Genomic DNA, 16,124 nt, shown 5'->3' on the forward strand with positions numbered 1-16,124 from the left:
GTTGAATGTGTTTATATGTAAAAAATGATTTTTTAACTTTTGTAAATAAATGAATACTATCAATATATACGTTACATACCATATAAATAAAATTGTTTGACACAAAAATAGTAGGGTGCATGTGGAGTTAAGGGAAGAAATGAAGTTATTATTGGAAAAAGGAAAACAACCCCTTCAATATCAAATTGAATTTCCAAAGCAATAACCATTCCAAATTTACATGTCAATATGCGTTAATTCCTCCATTATTTATTTATTTAAACGCACTATTTTCATTAATTATCTTAATCTTATTTATTCGATATATTTTTAAATCTATTCATGTCTATGTATTTTTTGTTTTATTAATAATATAAAAACTTTAGTGCTCGATTTGGTACGAGAATTAATTCTATAAAACTTGAGGGGTCAATTGGTAAATTTAAAAGACAAAGTTGAATGGTTGATAGAATAGAATTAAAATTTGAAGGGACTAATGGATGAATTAGGGTTCTTGTATATGCATAAATGAATAATGGATGAATTGATATTTAGTCATGTTGCTTAGGGATACACATATAATCAGAAGTTGTGCACACAATACTTATACACATATTTTAAAAATAAAAATTAATATATGATTAAAAGCACAATAAGTGATGAACATGAGTGAAAATGTAGGTTAAACTACAAGATAGTCGTTCATCAAAACATATTGTATGTGCAAAAAATAATTAAGAGACAAGAAAAATACGGACAAAAGAAATTTATTTATTTAAATGAAAAATATTACCATCTCTTAAATGAAGAATATTCACCTAATTTTCCTCTCTGAATGTCGATATAAGGGCATGCGGAATCTTCTCTAAATTTGTAGAGTAAATTATATGTCACCATAAAATTTGGTATCAAGACTTGAAAATTGATGTCAAGAAAGACGTAAACTATCGAGGTTGCAGAGTTTCGTCGTGGTAGAGAGTTTTGGACTTGATTACTTTGATTTGTTGTATGTGTGCTGTGTGGTGTGTGTATATTTGATTTTGTATTATTTCGATTGACTTTTTATATGTTTGAGCAAGGTTTTAATATGTCTATTTAAACATTATATCATATGAATTTATCAGCTAGGATTATATTCGAACATATATATTATGAAAATAAGATATTTTTCTTTAAATCAAATATATTTTCTAAGATCAAATATAAATATTATAAAATAAAGTTGATAGTTTTTTAATAGATATATAATTATTTATGATGTCATGTTAAAATATTATGAAAAGCTATTATTAGTTTAAAAAATTAATATTTGAAAAAATGTTATATTTGTATGTATATAAAAAAGTAATGATTGAGATGAGAACGATAACAAAATATTTTCAATGATAACACACGTGAATGCTTATATTTTCAATTTAATTACTTATAATGTTTTTTTAATTACACATAACATTTAAATTATTTAATAGCACCCAACACATTATAATAAACACTTATTTTCGTGAAGCATTACTAAGTTGCATTTTAAATTGGAATATAAAAATATGTATAGTTATATTTACACAAATTATTTCTATTTTTATAGATAATTAGATATAAACTTATTAGAAATATCAGCATTACTTATACAAATTACGTCTAAAATTAGCCGTCGTGGCACGTTGTTTCTGCTTGTATATAATAAATAATACTTAAAACTTTAAAATATATTATAAATAAAAATAATGTATACACAAATTTATTGATTAAATAGTCAAGTTAATGTAAAACTCAAGAAAATGAATCAGTTAGTTATTTTATCAGTTGGAGCCCTACAGACATTTTTGGAATTATGAAAAATTAGTGTAACAGTATCAAAATTATAACTTCGTGTCTACTAGCCGTTATACCACACTGTTCCTGCGTGCATATAATAAATAATTATTTATGCTTTAAAATATATTATAAATAAGAATAAAATATATAAATCAATAAATTATATTTAAAAATAAATTAATTTAACGATATTAACGACAGAAAAAGATTCGATATTGTTGCTTTACATACTGCTGTTTGTGAGCGAAAATTTTATATTAGAATGGGTAGATTATATAGACATATAGATTAAAAGAAGAATTTGAGTAGGAATGGTTGAAAATATATAAAGACGTCTTTGGTAATTTAAAATATTGGTATTGCTGATTAAATAATCGCTATTTGTGAGTGAAAATAAAGTTTTATATTTTATGTAGTATAGATAAATAACGACCCTTTTTTTTAATAGTATAGACTAACACCCTTAGAAAATCGTCTTTAATTGTTAGATGTGGTTTGTGTAATTATGTAAAAAACAAATGTAATTTGTGTTAAATGATAATTATAAGTCTTAGGAAACAGAGTTGTAGTTTTAATTATATTAGAATTCGTATAAATACGTATGTTTTTACAATATATGTATATACGAAATCGTAATAGTCAATCTGTCAACATTGGTCTGAAAACCTTACAACCCTAGTCTCTCTCTGTCCTCCTCATCTTTCTCTCTCTCATACACACACACACAAAGCACTCTCTCACTCCTCTCCCTGCCGGCAAGTGCCTCACTTTTTCTCGTGCTTCCGCCACCTCTCTCCTCCATAGCCGCCACGCCTGTGCCGTAAGAAAATCAATTCACTTTCAATTCGAAATTTCCGACCCTGCACATCTTGTCTCCGGTAAATTCATATTTGTTTCACTAATTTTATCCGAATAAACCCGTGGGGGTATTTATTTTTTGCATAGTTATGGGGACGGGGGACAATGGGGGTAGTAGTGGTGGTGATCGGCCTGATAATCAGAATGACGTGGTTGTTGATGGGCCGCCCAAGTCGCCATGGAAAACATCGGCCGGGGCTCCTCCGGTGATGGGGCCTGATTCGGAGTCTTGGCCGGCGCTTTCCGACGCACAGCAGCCGCGGCCTAAGAATAATGGAAATGCCGATTCCAACTCCGCCAATTCGCCTCCCCTGCCGTCGCAAGCTGACGCTGATGGTGGTGGGGCTCCTCCGGCGGCTCCTCCGCCGGTGGGTGCAGTTTTCTTTTAGTTTTTGTTAATTTTGTCCTTTGAATTAGTTAATCTGTTTCTTGATCTGTGAATTTGCAGTTGGTTTTTGCATTTAGCTTTCCTTAAGGGGTTGAAGTACGTGGTTTTGCTTTCATTCTGTTTGTTTGCGTGTGCTTTTTCTGCATGTTTCTGATGAATTATTTAAGTAAAATAAACGAAAAGAGAAAGGAATATTTTGAAATTGAGAAACAGCTACAACATAAAGATTTGGGTTTTACTGGGAAGATGGTACATATGTCTCCAGTGTGAATGAAAAAGCATTGTTTTTGTTAGTTTAATTATATCTTTTAATTGGTTCAATTTTGTCTCCTTTACAACTCCAGTTATTGCATGCATATGTGGATTTGGCGCATATTGTCGAAAAGTTGAGTTAAGAAAGTGAGATCTGTTTGCGCGTATCTTTAAATACAAGACAGCTCAAATTGTATTCGTATGATATGGCACGTGGCCGCATAATCTTAGAGTTGGAAAGAAATTGCTTTTCTCACTTGTTCTGTCCACGTGTTCTGAACTTTTTAGTTCATGGTAATAGTGGAAATATATATTATGCTTTGTTAACTTATGGCACGATTTTAGCAATACAGGAGTGTTTCGTTTAAAAATCCCTCTTCTTTCAATATTCTTATATTTTCAATTGGCTAGTTGAAGCTTCTCAAGTCATCTTCTTTGTTCTGTATGGGTCTTCTGTATCTAGCTAGGATCAGAAACCTGCTGTATGAAGGATATCTCCCGATTTGCGGGGCCTTGTTTGGTCCATATTATTGTGCTTGCAATGGGGGATAAAATGTCACCAACTTTCTGTTTTTGTCTTTTGAGTATATACTGTTTCCTGAGATGGAATGTCTCATACCATTGGGAAAGGCTAGATGTGTTCTTGCATGTCTGATGTGATACATGTTGCCTGCAAATTTACTGTTCACTTGCACTTGTAGCTAATTGGATATGCATGATCTTATGTTTGAATCAGTTTAGCCTATTTGACAGTTTTTTCTGATTTCCAGGTCACGGCCGAGCAGCAGAAGTTCCATGGATGCGGTAATATTAAATCTCCCCGTAGGCCCTACTATCAAAACAAAGCTGGCCCCAAGCATGGCTCCAATGGTTTACCACCATATCCTGTTCCCTTACCCTATTATCCGCCAACATTTCCCCCCGTTTTCCATACAATGGTTCCGCCAATTTCTTCCCCTGGACATTCTTACCAGTTTCCCCACAGCCCTCTTCCAAGAGCTGATGCTCAATTGGTTAAGTCTGGTAGTGATCCAGCACAAGCTTTTGTGTCACCGGTAAATGGGGGTGGGGGTTTTCAGCCTTCACCGCGGGCTGATCAGAGGGTGCGTGATTCTAGTTCTGCTGGAAGAAGGCCTAACACTAAAGAACAAGGGGGCCAAATGAATCCTTCCTGGAATAATCAACGATCAGCTGCATCTAACAACTTTCATTTGCAGCAACCTTTGGGACCAAGACCTTTCATAAGGCCTCCATTGTTTGGTCCCACAGGCTTTGTTGATGGACCAAACTTCCCAGGTATATGAATAAAGAATATATGAATCTCTGTTATATATAGTTAAGTATCATTTTGTTCTGTGTGAATGATCTCTCTCATCCTCTATCCCTTTGTGTTTTATCTGTCTTTTTTTACCTTTTCCTTTGAGTATACATTTCTAACGAGGTTATCTATGATACAGGTCCACCTGGAGCTATCTATTACTATCCGCCTGCACCTCCAGCCTTTGTTAGAGTACCTTACCCACCATTTTTGGTTCCATGTCCTTTCAGCCCTGGAGTTCCCATGCCACCCTCGCCAGTAGTAGCCTTGAAAGCTAACATTATCAAGCAAATTGAATATTATTTCAGGTGAATTATCCAAACTGACTGTGAAAGCTAACATCATGTGAATACATTTCTGGACCGAACTACTTATATAATAACTGGAATACAATATATAGTTTACGCCTGTGTTTGCAGTGTCAACTATATTTCTTTAAACACTGATGGAGATTTGCTATTAATATATGGAGGATATTTCCTGTCTTTGGAGTCTGGCCACATATTTTGAAGTTTCATTGTGGCTGGACACTAATAATTCTTTATAATTATTCTTACTGATGGAGGGTGCATGTATTGACTCACATGCCGATGTTCCTTTGGAACTGTTTCTGTGTGTTGGCTGTAATTACAAAAGCAACTCTATCTTCTGGCATATAGATGACAACATGGATATGTTGATGTCGACGTGGAACTGTTTCTAATTAATAAGATATGATTGCAAATGCAAGTTTATTTTCAAGTAGTAGATGTCAACTAAGCGCTGAACCTTTCTACTTTGACAGTGATGAGAATCTGCAGAATGATCACTATTTGATTTCATTGATGGACGACCAAGGCTGGGTTCCAATATCGGTTATTGCTGACTTTAAACGGGTAAGTAATATTTTTAACAGTATCTTTGTATTATTTAATCTGTGTGCTTGGAGATACTACATAACATTTTGATAACTTTTTCCTCTTTTTGCTGGTGACTGAGAGATTGTAAATGCACTTTTTTATGTGGAAAATCCAAAACTTTGAAATTTCCTTTTCTTTTCCTTGTCTTGTTTCTTTTGTTGTGTGTGTCAGGTAGGTGATAGCCTGGGTATTTAAATCTGCTGGACGTCCCTTGACTCTGAGCTTGATTGATTCAGTTGTTTCGTCTGATTGTTATGCTACTAAGGTTTTCCCAAAATTTCGAGTTTCAGGTTAAGAGAATGAATGCAGAGATACCATTTATCCTAGATGCATTGCAGGCTTCAGGGACTATTGAAGTGCAGGTTTGATAATTTACCTTTCTTGAGCATCTCTCAGTTGGTTATTTACTCACTGTGGTCTTTACAAGTTTTCTTGCTTGCTTTTCATTACTAAAATTTCATTTGTGCTTGCCAAAATGTCCCTCAATATGCTTTGTATTTTAATGTAGGGTGATAAGGTAAGGAGACGTAACGAGTGGTCAAGGTGGATTCCAGCTTCTCGGATGAGTAAATCCTCACCCGTAGTTACAAGTACGGTGAAGAATGATGATCACAATGACAGTAAAATTCATAGTTCTGAAGGAACAATAGGACTTCCTCCAGCAAATCAAAGCACTGTGGATCACCTGCCACGATCCACTGATAACGAATCCGAGCAAAGCAAGGATAAGGTTCTTTCAAGTGGTGAAACACAAGAAGTTGCTTCAGGAAATTATATTTCGGGAATGGAGTTGGGTTTTCTGTCCAACAATAATGAACCAAATTCCTCAGCTACACAAGTTGCTGATTCTGTGAAGCCCATCATTCTGGAAAACACTGAACACAGAAAGAAGCAGGTTTCGTCAAATCTGGATGTGCAGAATATGGGTAACTCATCTAGTGATTTTTCAAGCACATTTATGCTTGATGAAGAGCTGGAACTGGAGCACAAGATGACAAGGAATGACCATCCTTCTACAGTGGAAAGGTATTTCTTGCTTGTTTTCTGCTTTATTTACCTGTATCTGCTATTGGTCTTGTTTATACCTAGCTTTATTTTTTATTAAGTGCTTGACACAGCCAAGTCCATGACGAGATTCGTTTACCTTACATTGTTGCCTCGCGGGCAGTTGCTTGTGATATAATGGGCTCCATCCTGTTCTTTTCTGCCACCTGTAAAAATTTCTTAAATGGATAACAGGTTTATATCACTTGTGAAATTGATTAAATGAAAAAAGTTGGATATGGACTTCTTTGGGAGTCGCTCAGTATTAACTTTATGGCGCCAAATGCCTTAACAGTGTTTAGTAGATTATTTCCACGTAAAACCCTAGAATGAGTATGGTTTTCATGTTCATTGGTGTCCCTTCCTTTTGGATGTGAATAGCAGAAAATTTAGCATGATATCTTTGTGGCGCCAATTCTGTACTAGTTTCATGTATAGGCGTTTTCTCTTCTTCCTATTCTTTTTTCTTTTGGCAGTATGTAGCTCATAGTTGTAAGATAGGGTTGATAACTTTAGCATTAGGTTAACAGTTTTGTTATTTAAACACTTCTGCTCAACTTGCCTCAAAACTTTAAATGTGCATGTCTTATTTTCTTTGATTGAATTAAATTTTGTAATTGTGAATTGGAAACACTTTAGCTTGCTTTAGATGGATATGTTACTTCGTCGTTGGGTGAACGGAATGAATATCATCATTGTGAGGACCTATAGGGATTCCGGATTTCTCTAAATGAAATAAAAGTTAATCCGTTTCTCATCTACATTTGACCTACTTTACCTCTTGGCAACTTGTCTTCCTTGACTCGTTCGACTGGCTAATGTAATGTACTTAATGTAGAAGTTAGAGCAGTAATATTTTGAAGTACAAGTTCTTCCATCGCGTGTTAATTTCTTTTACATGCTAGGTAATTTGACTTACCATTTGAAATCTCTGGATCATTGCAGGGTTGATGATGAAGATGATGAAATCACTGTTAATGATCAAGTTGTGGACAGGCTTGTAATTGTCACTCAGGCGAGCCCATGAATTCCCTGGCTGTTTTTTTTTTTGAAATATGCTGCTAGCCTGCTCCTTTAGATCATTCTCAGTATTGTTCTGTAATGCTAATGATTGATGTGATATTTTTTGGGGCTTCGATGAATATAGAGTTATATTCTGTTCTGTGAATCTGTGATCCTGTTTTTGGTGCTATTATTAATTTTCTTTGAGGGTGCTGAAACACACCCTAGTGTGGAGATCTACCTGACTGCTTTAGCCCGAATCTAAAGCTTTGGGTGCACTTTCTTAGTTTTGTCATGTGACTTTGTTTCACTTTGATCCATTTGCAAACAAATATATCACGGCCTGAGTCCTATACTAGGTTAATTTGTCGATTGGAAGCATCAGTATTCAAAATGTTTTCCCTCACCCAGGACAAGCTCCTAGATCTGTGGATATCCAGGGTCTCTGTGTTGTAGAGAAATCAATGGGAATAGGCTTGAGAATTTGTCTTGTTTCTATACTGAATATGCATGGTGTCAATGTGAGTAAACGCTTTAGCATAATATGGTTCGCTTCAAAAATTAATTGTCGACATGCTTGTCAGTTTAATTGTTGAAACAATGACCAACTACATTTATGCTACAGGATAGTCGGATGAGTGAAGGACATGGTGAAGAATCAAAAACCATATCCAGTGAGCTTGCTTCTGCTATAAATGATGGCCTCTACTTTTATGAGCAGGTTGACGAGTCTTTTTATGACCTTTCTGTTGCATCATACGAAAAGGAAAATCAATTGTTATTTTAACTATTATTCAACTACAGGAACTAAACTCGAAAAGGTCTCATCGTAGGCATAATAAGCCTATTAATGAAAGCAGGGATGAGAACTCCAGATATTCTGCTAACAGTGCTGCTGTACTGAATTCGAGGTTCCCAGATCATTCTACTGGAAGAGGCAGCAGTGAAGGACCTGGATATTCTATTTCTCGAAGGAAGCAAAATAAAGGCAGCTCAAAGCAACAGTCCATTCAGAAGCAGCGGCTGTTCCATGGAAATTTTAAAGCTCATTCAAGTGGCCGAATTTCTGCCGGAGTAATATCTGAAAGTCCACCTAGTGATGCAGTTGGTTTTTTCTTTGGTTCTACACCTCCAGATAGTCATGGGTGAGTTTAACAAATTTCATCGTGTTCTTCTTGGCATCTCTAATTATGTACAATTTGGGGAGCATCTGATTTATTGTGCTTCAGGTTTGTTATTTATATTTGTTTCCCTGGCAGTGTTAAAACCCAATCTGGAATTTTGCAGGTTCAGGCCTTCAAAGTTGAGTGCTTCACCTCAGAGCAATCTCTCAGGAAGTAGTCCACCAGTTGGTTCAGTGCCAAAGTCGTTTCCACCATTTCAACATCCAAGTCATAAACTTTTGGAGGAAAATGGTTTCAAACAGCAGTTGTAAGCAGATCTATTTAGAGGCAGTTTTAAGCTACAAATGCAACTTTGCTTGTCTAGATATTGAGGGACATATCAATTTTTAGTATGCTTTCCACATTTCTGTGCAGAATAACATGTTTTGCAAGTAATTTGGAAACTTTTGATTGGCTGATAATTTTTCTTCTTCAAAGGTACAAGAAATACCAAAAGCGCTGCCTTAGCGAGCGAAAGAAAATGGGCATTGGTTGCAGTGAGGTACTGTTTGAATCTTTTGCTGAAAATTTTTATTGGAAGAGTGTTCTCAAGAGACTTGTGATCTCATTTTCTTTGAGATGAGGATGTTGTGGATGTTTCTTCTTCAATTTTATCTTGTTGACTTGTTCATTAAATGATAATTTAGCTGGATTGCAAATGGTATTGGCAAACTATTGTTGATGTGGGTGAAGTGATTCTTGTTGTGCACATCTTGTTGATGTCTATGTAATGCACCTCTCTTTACTTGCAGGAGATGAACACACTGTATAGGTTTTGGTGTTATTTCTTAAGGAACATGTTTGTTCCTTCCATGTATAATGAATTCCAGAAGCTGGCTCTAGAGGATGCTGCTGCTAATTACAATTATGGATTAGAGTGCCTATTCAGGTTTTATAGGTAGGATATATTTATTTGTTGCTTTTCTCTTTCTAGATGGTTGTAGATTCTTGATTTTTCTCTTGTTTTCCTCATTTCCTTTCCCTGATTCTCTTTCAACATAAATGGCCCTTCCTAATTGGATGTCCTTACTTTAAGTTCTTCATACTTTGTTTTCTTATTTCAGCTATGGCTTGGAGAAGGAATTTAGACAAGACGTCTATGAGGACTTTGAACAGCTGACGCTTGACTTCTATAAAAAGGGGAACCTTTATGGCCTAGAAAAGTATTGGTAAATTAACCTTTGTAACTCACCTTTTTTCTTTTCTGTGTTTCCCTTATGTTCCACTTCTGAGTAACGTGCAGAAAATGTGCAAAAAATGTGATGTGAGACATGAGAAACCATGCTTTACCAAAGTTTGTCCTGATAGTTAAATATATAGATGGCTAGACTCTTGAATGTTATAGAAAGATCGAACTGGCTGACGTTTTAATACCGAACACTCTGATAATCTGATTTTGCATATTGAGTATCTACAAGACTTTTGAGGATGTTATATGCACGTGGTCCTATATTTCTTGTTTTCAAGCTTCCCTTTGTTTTATTCCTTTTGAACTTCACAAGGCTTATTCTTACTTGGCAGGGCATTTCACCATTATCGGGAGGCCCGTGATCATAAAGAACCACTTAAGAAGCATCCAGAACTGGACAAGCTGCTAAGAGAGGAATTCCGTAGTTTGGATGACTTCAACCGTGCCAAGGCAAAGAATGCCGTACAAGAAGGTACCCATTAAGCTATCGGCTGATGTTTTTGCTGTTGCAACAAGTTTTGGGAAGAGAAGATTCTAACATTCTATAGAGCTAGCTGATGTTGGTGGCCCATTTTGTTGTGGGTATTTAAGGATGTTTTTTGTACATAGTATGTCGACAGGCACTATTTTCGGCCCATTAAGCTGGACAGAGTGTTTGATACCGTAGAGGTTCTTGTTCCTAAGGCCTCTATAGGATTCTTTTTGATGTCCAACAGCTTGATGGGGCTTTTCTCTTTTTGCCAATAGGGTTTGTAACTTGTATATAAGGATAATCTTGAAGCCCAAAAAACCAAAAAAAATTATAGATAATAAAGACATCAGAGTTTTAAAACATGGAATTGATGGAATGCAGGCCCATTTGGTTTTTGCTTACTAGTTACTTTTGTCAATGTTGTCCCTTTTTTGTGGTACATCTATGCATATATTTGTGTGTTCAAAAAATGTGAATTTTAGAAGTATACGTTTGATGAATATTACTGTGTAATTCTGGGATTGAATGCGGTAGGAATGTTGGCTAGAGAACTATGAAACATTGCGGTCATAAATTAGAATGAGTTACTTATATTGTTATATACTTTCCATGTTTGTGCATATTTTGTGCACAAGATAGAAACTGCACATGATCAAGAGATGTGATTGTTCCATGCTCTCATGTGCTTTCTCGTACCATGCACTAATTACCATGTGATATGAGTATAATTTTGTATGTGATCTGCAGATTTAAGGTAAGATTTTACTTACGATCTATGCGCGTTCTAAGCCCAGTAAAAGATTTAATTTATTATTAATTAATTCGGATCTTTTATTGCACATTTGTATTGCAGTCGAATTTAATTGATTTGAAATGACAATAGGGTTCATTGAGGTTGCATTTAGATTGAAGGATTTGAAATTCATGGATTGAAGGATTTAAAATATTTCATAATAAATTCTTTTGAATATATTTTAATAATTTTAAATATAAAGGATTCCCATTTGGAAAAAATTTTCATTTTAATTTTGAACTAAAATTTGATGAATATGGTTGCAGTTCAATTTTTTTTTCTTTTTCAAATGGAATCATTTGAATCCTTTATCCAAATTTTCATTCAAACCCAAATTTAAATCCTCAAAATTGAGTTTTCATTTTTTGAGAAAATACTAAAAAAACCATCAAAATTTGTAACAAAGAAAAAAGTGGTAAATTGCATAACACCCCATGTGTTTTAGTAAAATATTGCAAAATCCCTCTATATTAGTTTTATAGGTGAAAAATTCTCTATGTTATTTGAAATACAACGAAAAAACCCTCTATGTTAGAAAACTAATGGAGAGTAGTTGAAATTAGCCTATTTCGCAAGTATGCTTCTTTTTTGGCATTTTTCAAGGTTTCTCTATATGGGCTAATGTCTATTTTTGCCCCTCCCCTTTTTAACATGTAAATATATTTTAATAAATAATATATGTTTTGAAGTAATAAATAATATGTTATTGATCAAATTAAAATATAAATTGAATATCAAAATACCTGAATAATATATAACATTTTAATTGTTAAAAATTTTAAAAATTGAAAAAGCACCATACAAAAATAAATATACTAAAATTCACATTTTAAATTTAAATATTGGTATAAATATAAATATCAATCAATTATATAATTATATATTATTAATTAAATTAAATTACTATACATTAAAAAAAATATATTAATTAAACATAAAAACATTATATAAATTTTTTAAAATTATATTATTTTTAATATAAATAATAAATTAAAATGATCATTATAAATATTTTAATAAATTTTTGTTATTTTTTAAATTTTGAAAAGAATTTATTTTATTTTTTTAAAAAAATATAAAACTGCCAGCTATCCTCCACCTCACCATCTGCTGCCACCCACACTTCGCCGCCCACCACCCATCGACCTGGTTCTGGGCGACGACGGCATAGGAAACTGGGCGATAATTCAAGGTGCCGTCCCCCTCTTTTGCACAAACGATACATGGCCGCCTACAAAGACAGCGGTGCCGTACATAATCATATATATACATAATTCTGTATATATATAAATAAAAGATATATCATTTAAATTTGTTGACTTTTTAACTAGTGAAAATCGAGGGCTATCGTAACAAAGGTATAACGGATAATTTAACAAAATTTTAACACTGTTAAGCCTAACTTTTAAAAACATAAATGGTTTTTTTGCCTATTTTTTAAACTAAAGAAAGTTTTCAACTAAAATTTTAAAATATAAGAAGATTTTATGCAATTTATCCAGAAAATATGTGTTTCTATGTCTAAATAATCCTAACTTTGTAAGGAAATTAAGTTTAAAAAGGTAATAAAATCACACACAAATTAGGAATTCCAATTAGTGGAAACAATAAATCATTAGTGTTCCTACCTAAATATAACATCTGATTCTACTTCAAATATAATTATTTGTATGAAGATTGAATTTTTTTAGAAAACAATTGGAATATTTAACTATATATATACATATTAATACGACGATCGGCCAAAATTAAGTTAAGAGTTAAATACATTTTGCACCCTTAATATATACCACCTTCGTCAATTATCCCCTAAATTAAAGAAATCTTCAATTACCCTCTATATTTGTCATACCATTTAAATTAAATAAAAATGAACAAAAATACCATTAACTATTAATTAATAATATGCTATATTCATTTAATGCCTTCTATAGTTAAATATATCAATCAATTTGACTTTAATTTTTTATTCATTTATGATGTTAATAAATTAATATTGGATTAGTCACATATTGATAATATCAATGTTAGTACTTTTAAATTAAAATAAATTTATAAACTTGTATTCGTGCATTACACTAGATATAATTTTAAAAGAAAAAAATATTGCAAGTGACCGTTGAGCCTATTGTTTTGGCACTAAAATGTCAAATGAGGTAATTTTATTTTTTTTGTTTGCCTTTCCATGTAATAACTTTATTTTATCCCTTGATCTAACCTTAGGTCCAACACGTTAGGCCTGTCAATAAGTGTGCAATACTTCGACCCAAACCCATTTTGATAGTTATGACCCATATCCGCACATAGTATTTTTATGTTAGATCCAGACTTGACCACATATATATGGTAATAATTTTTTTTATTTGGGTAGAACCTACACTCTAAATTACCCGAGGCTAAAATTTTGATATGTAAAAGTGATTCTTTATTCGTTAATTTAAAATTAGTGAATTTATAAATTTTTGCTAGTTATCAATAAGACTATTTATCACTCAAATTCGAAATAATTATTTTTTACTTTATTAATTTGTACAGATTTGATAAACATTATAGTTCAGTAAATTTTTCAAATTGATTGATATATTTAACAATAGAGGGCATTAATATGAACATATCATATTATTAATAGTTAAGAATATTTTTATCAATTTTTATTTAATTTTAAGAATTATCCACATGTATTGGGGTAATTAATGAAGATTTTTATTTAATTTAGGGGTAATTGACGAAGGTAACACACTTCACGGGTGCAAATGTATTTAACCCCTAAGTTAATTTTAAACCAAATATTAATTTTTGATAATTTAATTTTTTTAGTTGGTAAGAAAAAAAATCTCATCTATTTTAAGTTAAAAAATAATTTTGTATTCATCTATACTATATTTCAGCTTCAAAATTAGGATACTCATCCAATTTGTATTTGTTTTGAGCAAATTCAAATTTTTGGACAAAATTTTATCCATCCAAAAGAATATTTATCTTCCCACTAATTATTTATTCTTATTTTAATCATAAACAGATAAACTTAATTTTCAGTCGCCAAACTTATAGCAATCTTTTGGTATATTTCATGCAATAAATTTTTAATTTTAATCAGGTAAAAATATGATTTTTTATGCTTAGAAATTTCATTATCATATTTCTTTGACATTTTTTGTTGCTTTTTACAGACTGATAAAGTAAGTTTTGAATTCTATTCAAATTGATTATTTTAAAAATTGTAGTTATAATTTTTAATTTTCTTTATATTGAGTTATTTCAATTTTTATTTTAATTCTTCTTCACAATTATTTTGGCCTTTTCTTTTCTTTTTCTTTTTACATTATATTTTTTATTAATGTAAATGGCAATTTTATCCAGTACTCACTACAAAAAAAAAAAAAAAAATTATTTTATTGCGACCAAAACTTTTTGTCCCAATTTGGATTGGGTATTGCAACGGTTGTGCGATGATTGACGCCATCTTCGGCTTGAAACAAAATGGATTGGTGTATCGACGGACTGCTTGTTGTAAAGGTCGTCTCAGAGTTAGGCTCGTCTATTGCCGTTACAAAGATCGTCCCAAATATTTTTTCTTTCTCATTATTGCAGTTGCAAAGATCGTCCCAAATATTTTTTCTTTCTCATTTTGCAACAGCATTTTATAAGGGGATAATTTGGAATTTGTAGTGGAGCAATTATAATTAGGACGGTTTACTATGCACGCCGTCACTTAACCCTAAGGTTTCCGGTATTGGAAATTTGAAAGATCCACTGTGTTTGGTTTTGTTTAATTTTGGATTATCTCTATGATGGGTCAAAACATATTCAATGTTTGTTTTTTTTTTTTTTTCATATTGTATTTGTGTGAATTTTTGGTCTTGAGTTTTGTATATATGATATATACACATATATATAATATAAAAGAGATATATATATGATTTGACAATAAACAATGATTTTTATCTCTTAAAGCACAACATTAGACATACAACACTTACATATATACATATATAAAAGAGCTATAATTTGATAATAAATAGTGATTTTTGTCTAACAAACACTTGCAAACACAACATCAAACATACAACACTTATTTTAAATTATCTCTAAAAATAAATTCAAACATACATATTTATCTTTATTTTCTCTCTTTATCTTTACAAAAACCAAAAAAAAAAAAAAAAAAAGAATCAAAACACTATTTAGATGTTTTTGCAATACATATTCTCTTCTTTCTCTTAGTTTTTGTGCACTTAAAAAGTTTTCTCCGAAGTTATGATGAAATTGTGCATAAGATTAAGCCTCGAAATTCAAAATGCAGATCTAATTATTAAATTAATTTATTATCAAAATGCAATCGCGGGAAATAAAATATAGCTAATAAATAAACTTGATATATAAAAAAAATGTATATGAGTGGGAATATTAAGAAGGAAGAAGTTGTTACTTAAACATGGGCAGTGAACAAATAAAATAAATAGATAAATTTTAAAATAAAAATAACGATGACACACCAAAAAATTATAAATCATCAAAATCACTCTCTTCAATTGTATATAATATATATATATATATAATTACTAATAAACGAACAAAATCATTTAGAAATTACAAGACAGGTTACGAATTAATATGCCCAAAAATTATTAAAAAAAAGTTTTACAACACGAAGCACCAAGATGTAACGTACGCAAATTAGAAAATACACTTATATCATTCAATAATTAATTAGTATATCTTTTGTAGAAAAATTCGTACAGTAGACGTAGACGACCGCTCATCATAATCAACTATTTATACCAGCACAATGGTTAAAGTATTAGATTTGACACAGCTGAAGCCTGAATGTAATGTTAAAGGTTTCCACAGGGAAAAATGGACATATATATATATATATATATGCTAGATTGCTACGCAAATGAGATTAATAAGGTGATCAAAAATTGCAAGCCTGATGAGGATTCTGCAAT

General features: G+C 32.2%; 1 protein-coding gene across 2 annotated transcripts; it reads left to right on the forward strand.

Moving 5' to 3' along the window:
- Positions 2,434 to 10,746, forward strand: LOC105170947 (la-related protein 1A). Of its 2 annotated transcripts, none has more exons than XM_011091900.2 (14): positions 2,434 to 3,020; positions 4,063 to 4,588; positions 4,750 to 4,918; positions 5,395 to 5,485; positions 5,800 to 5,871; positions 6,018 to 6,535; positions 7,499 to 7,568; positions 8,181 to 8,276; positions 8,360 to 8,700; positions 8,843 to 8,986; positions 9,157 to 9,220; positions 9,471 to 9,616; positions 9,783 to 9,887; positions 10,240 to 10,746. In XM_011091900.2, the coding sequence occupies exons 1-14, from the start codon at positions 2,742 to 2,744 to the stop codon at positions 10,388 to 10,390; spliced, it is 2,772 nt and encodes a 923-aa protein (XP_011090202.1). In that variant the 5' UTR covers positions 2,434 to 2,741; the 3' UTR covers positions 10,391 to 10,746. The 2 variants fall into 2 exon arrangements, with proteins under 2 accessions (XP_011090202.1, XP_020552376.1); XM_020696717.1 differs by having other exon boundaries at positions 2,434 to 2,672.

This window comes from Sesamum indicum, linkage group LG9 (assembly GCF_000512975.1).
Source record: "Sesamum indicum cultivar Zhongzhi No. 13 linkage group LG9, S_indicum_v1.0, whole genome shotgun sequence".
NCBI classification, from domain to species: domain Eukaryota; kingdom Viridiplantae; phylum Streptophyta; class Magnoliopsida; order Lamiales; family Pedaliaceae; genus Sesamum; species Sesamum indicum.

Coding starts and splice junctions, on each gene's coding strand:
- LOC105170947 (XM_011091900.2), top strand. CDS start 2,742: ATGGGGACGGGGGACAATGGGGGTAGTAGTGGTGGTGATCGGCCTGAT. Junction 4,589..4,749: donor TGATGGACCAAACTTCCCAG/GTATATGAATAA, acceptor TCTATGATACAG/GTCCACCTGGAGCTATCTAT. Junction 9,888..10,239: donor TATGGCCTAGAAAAGTATTG/GTAAATTAACCT, acceptor CTTACTTGGCAG/GGCATTTCACCATTATCGGG.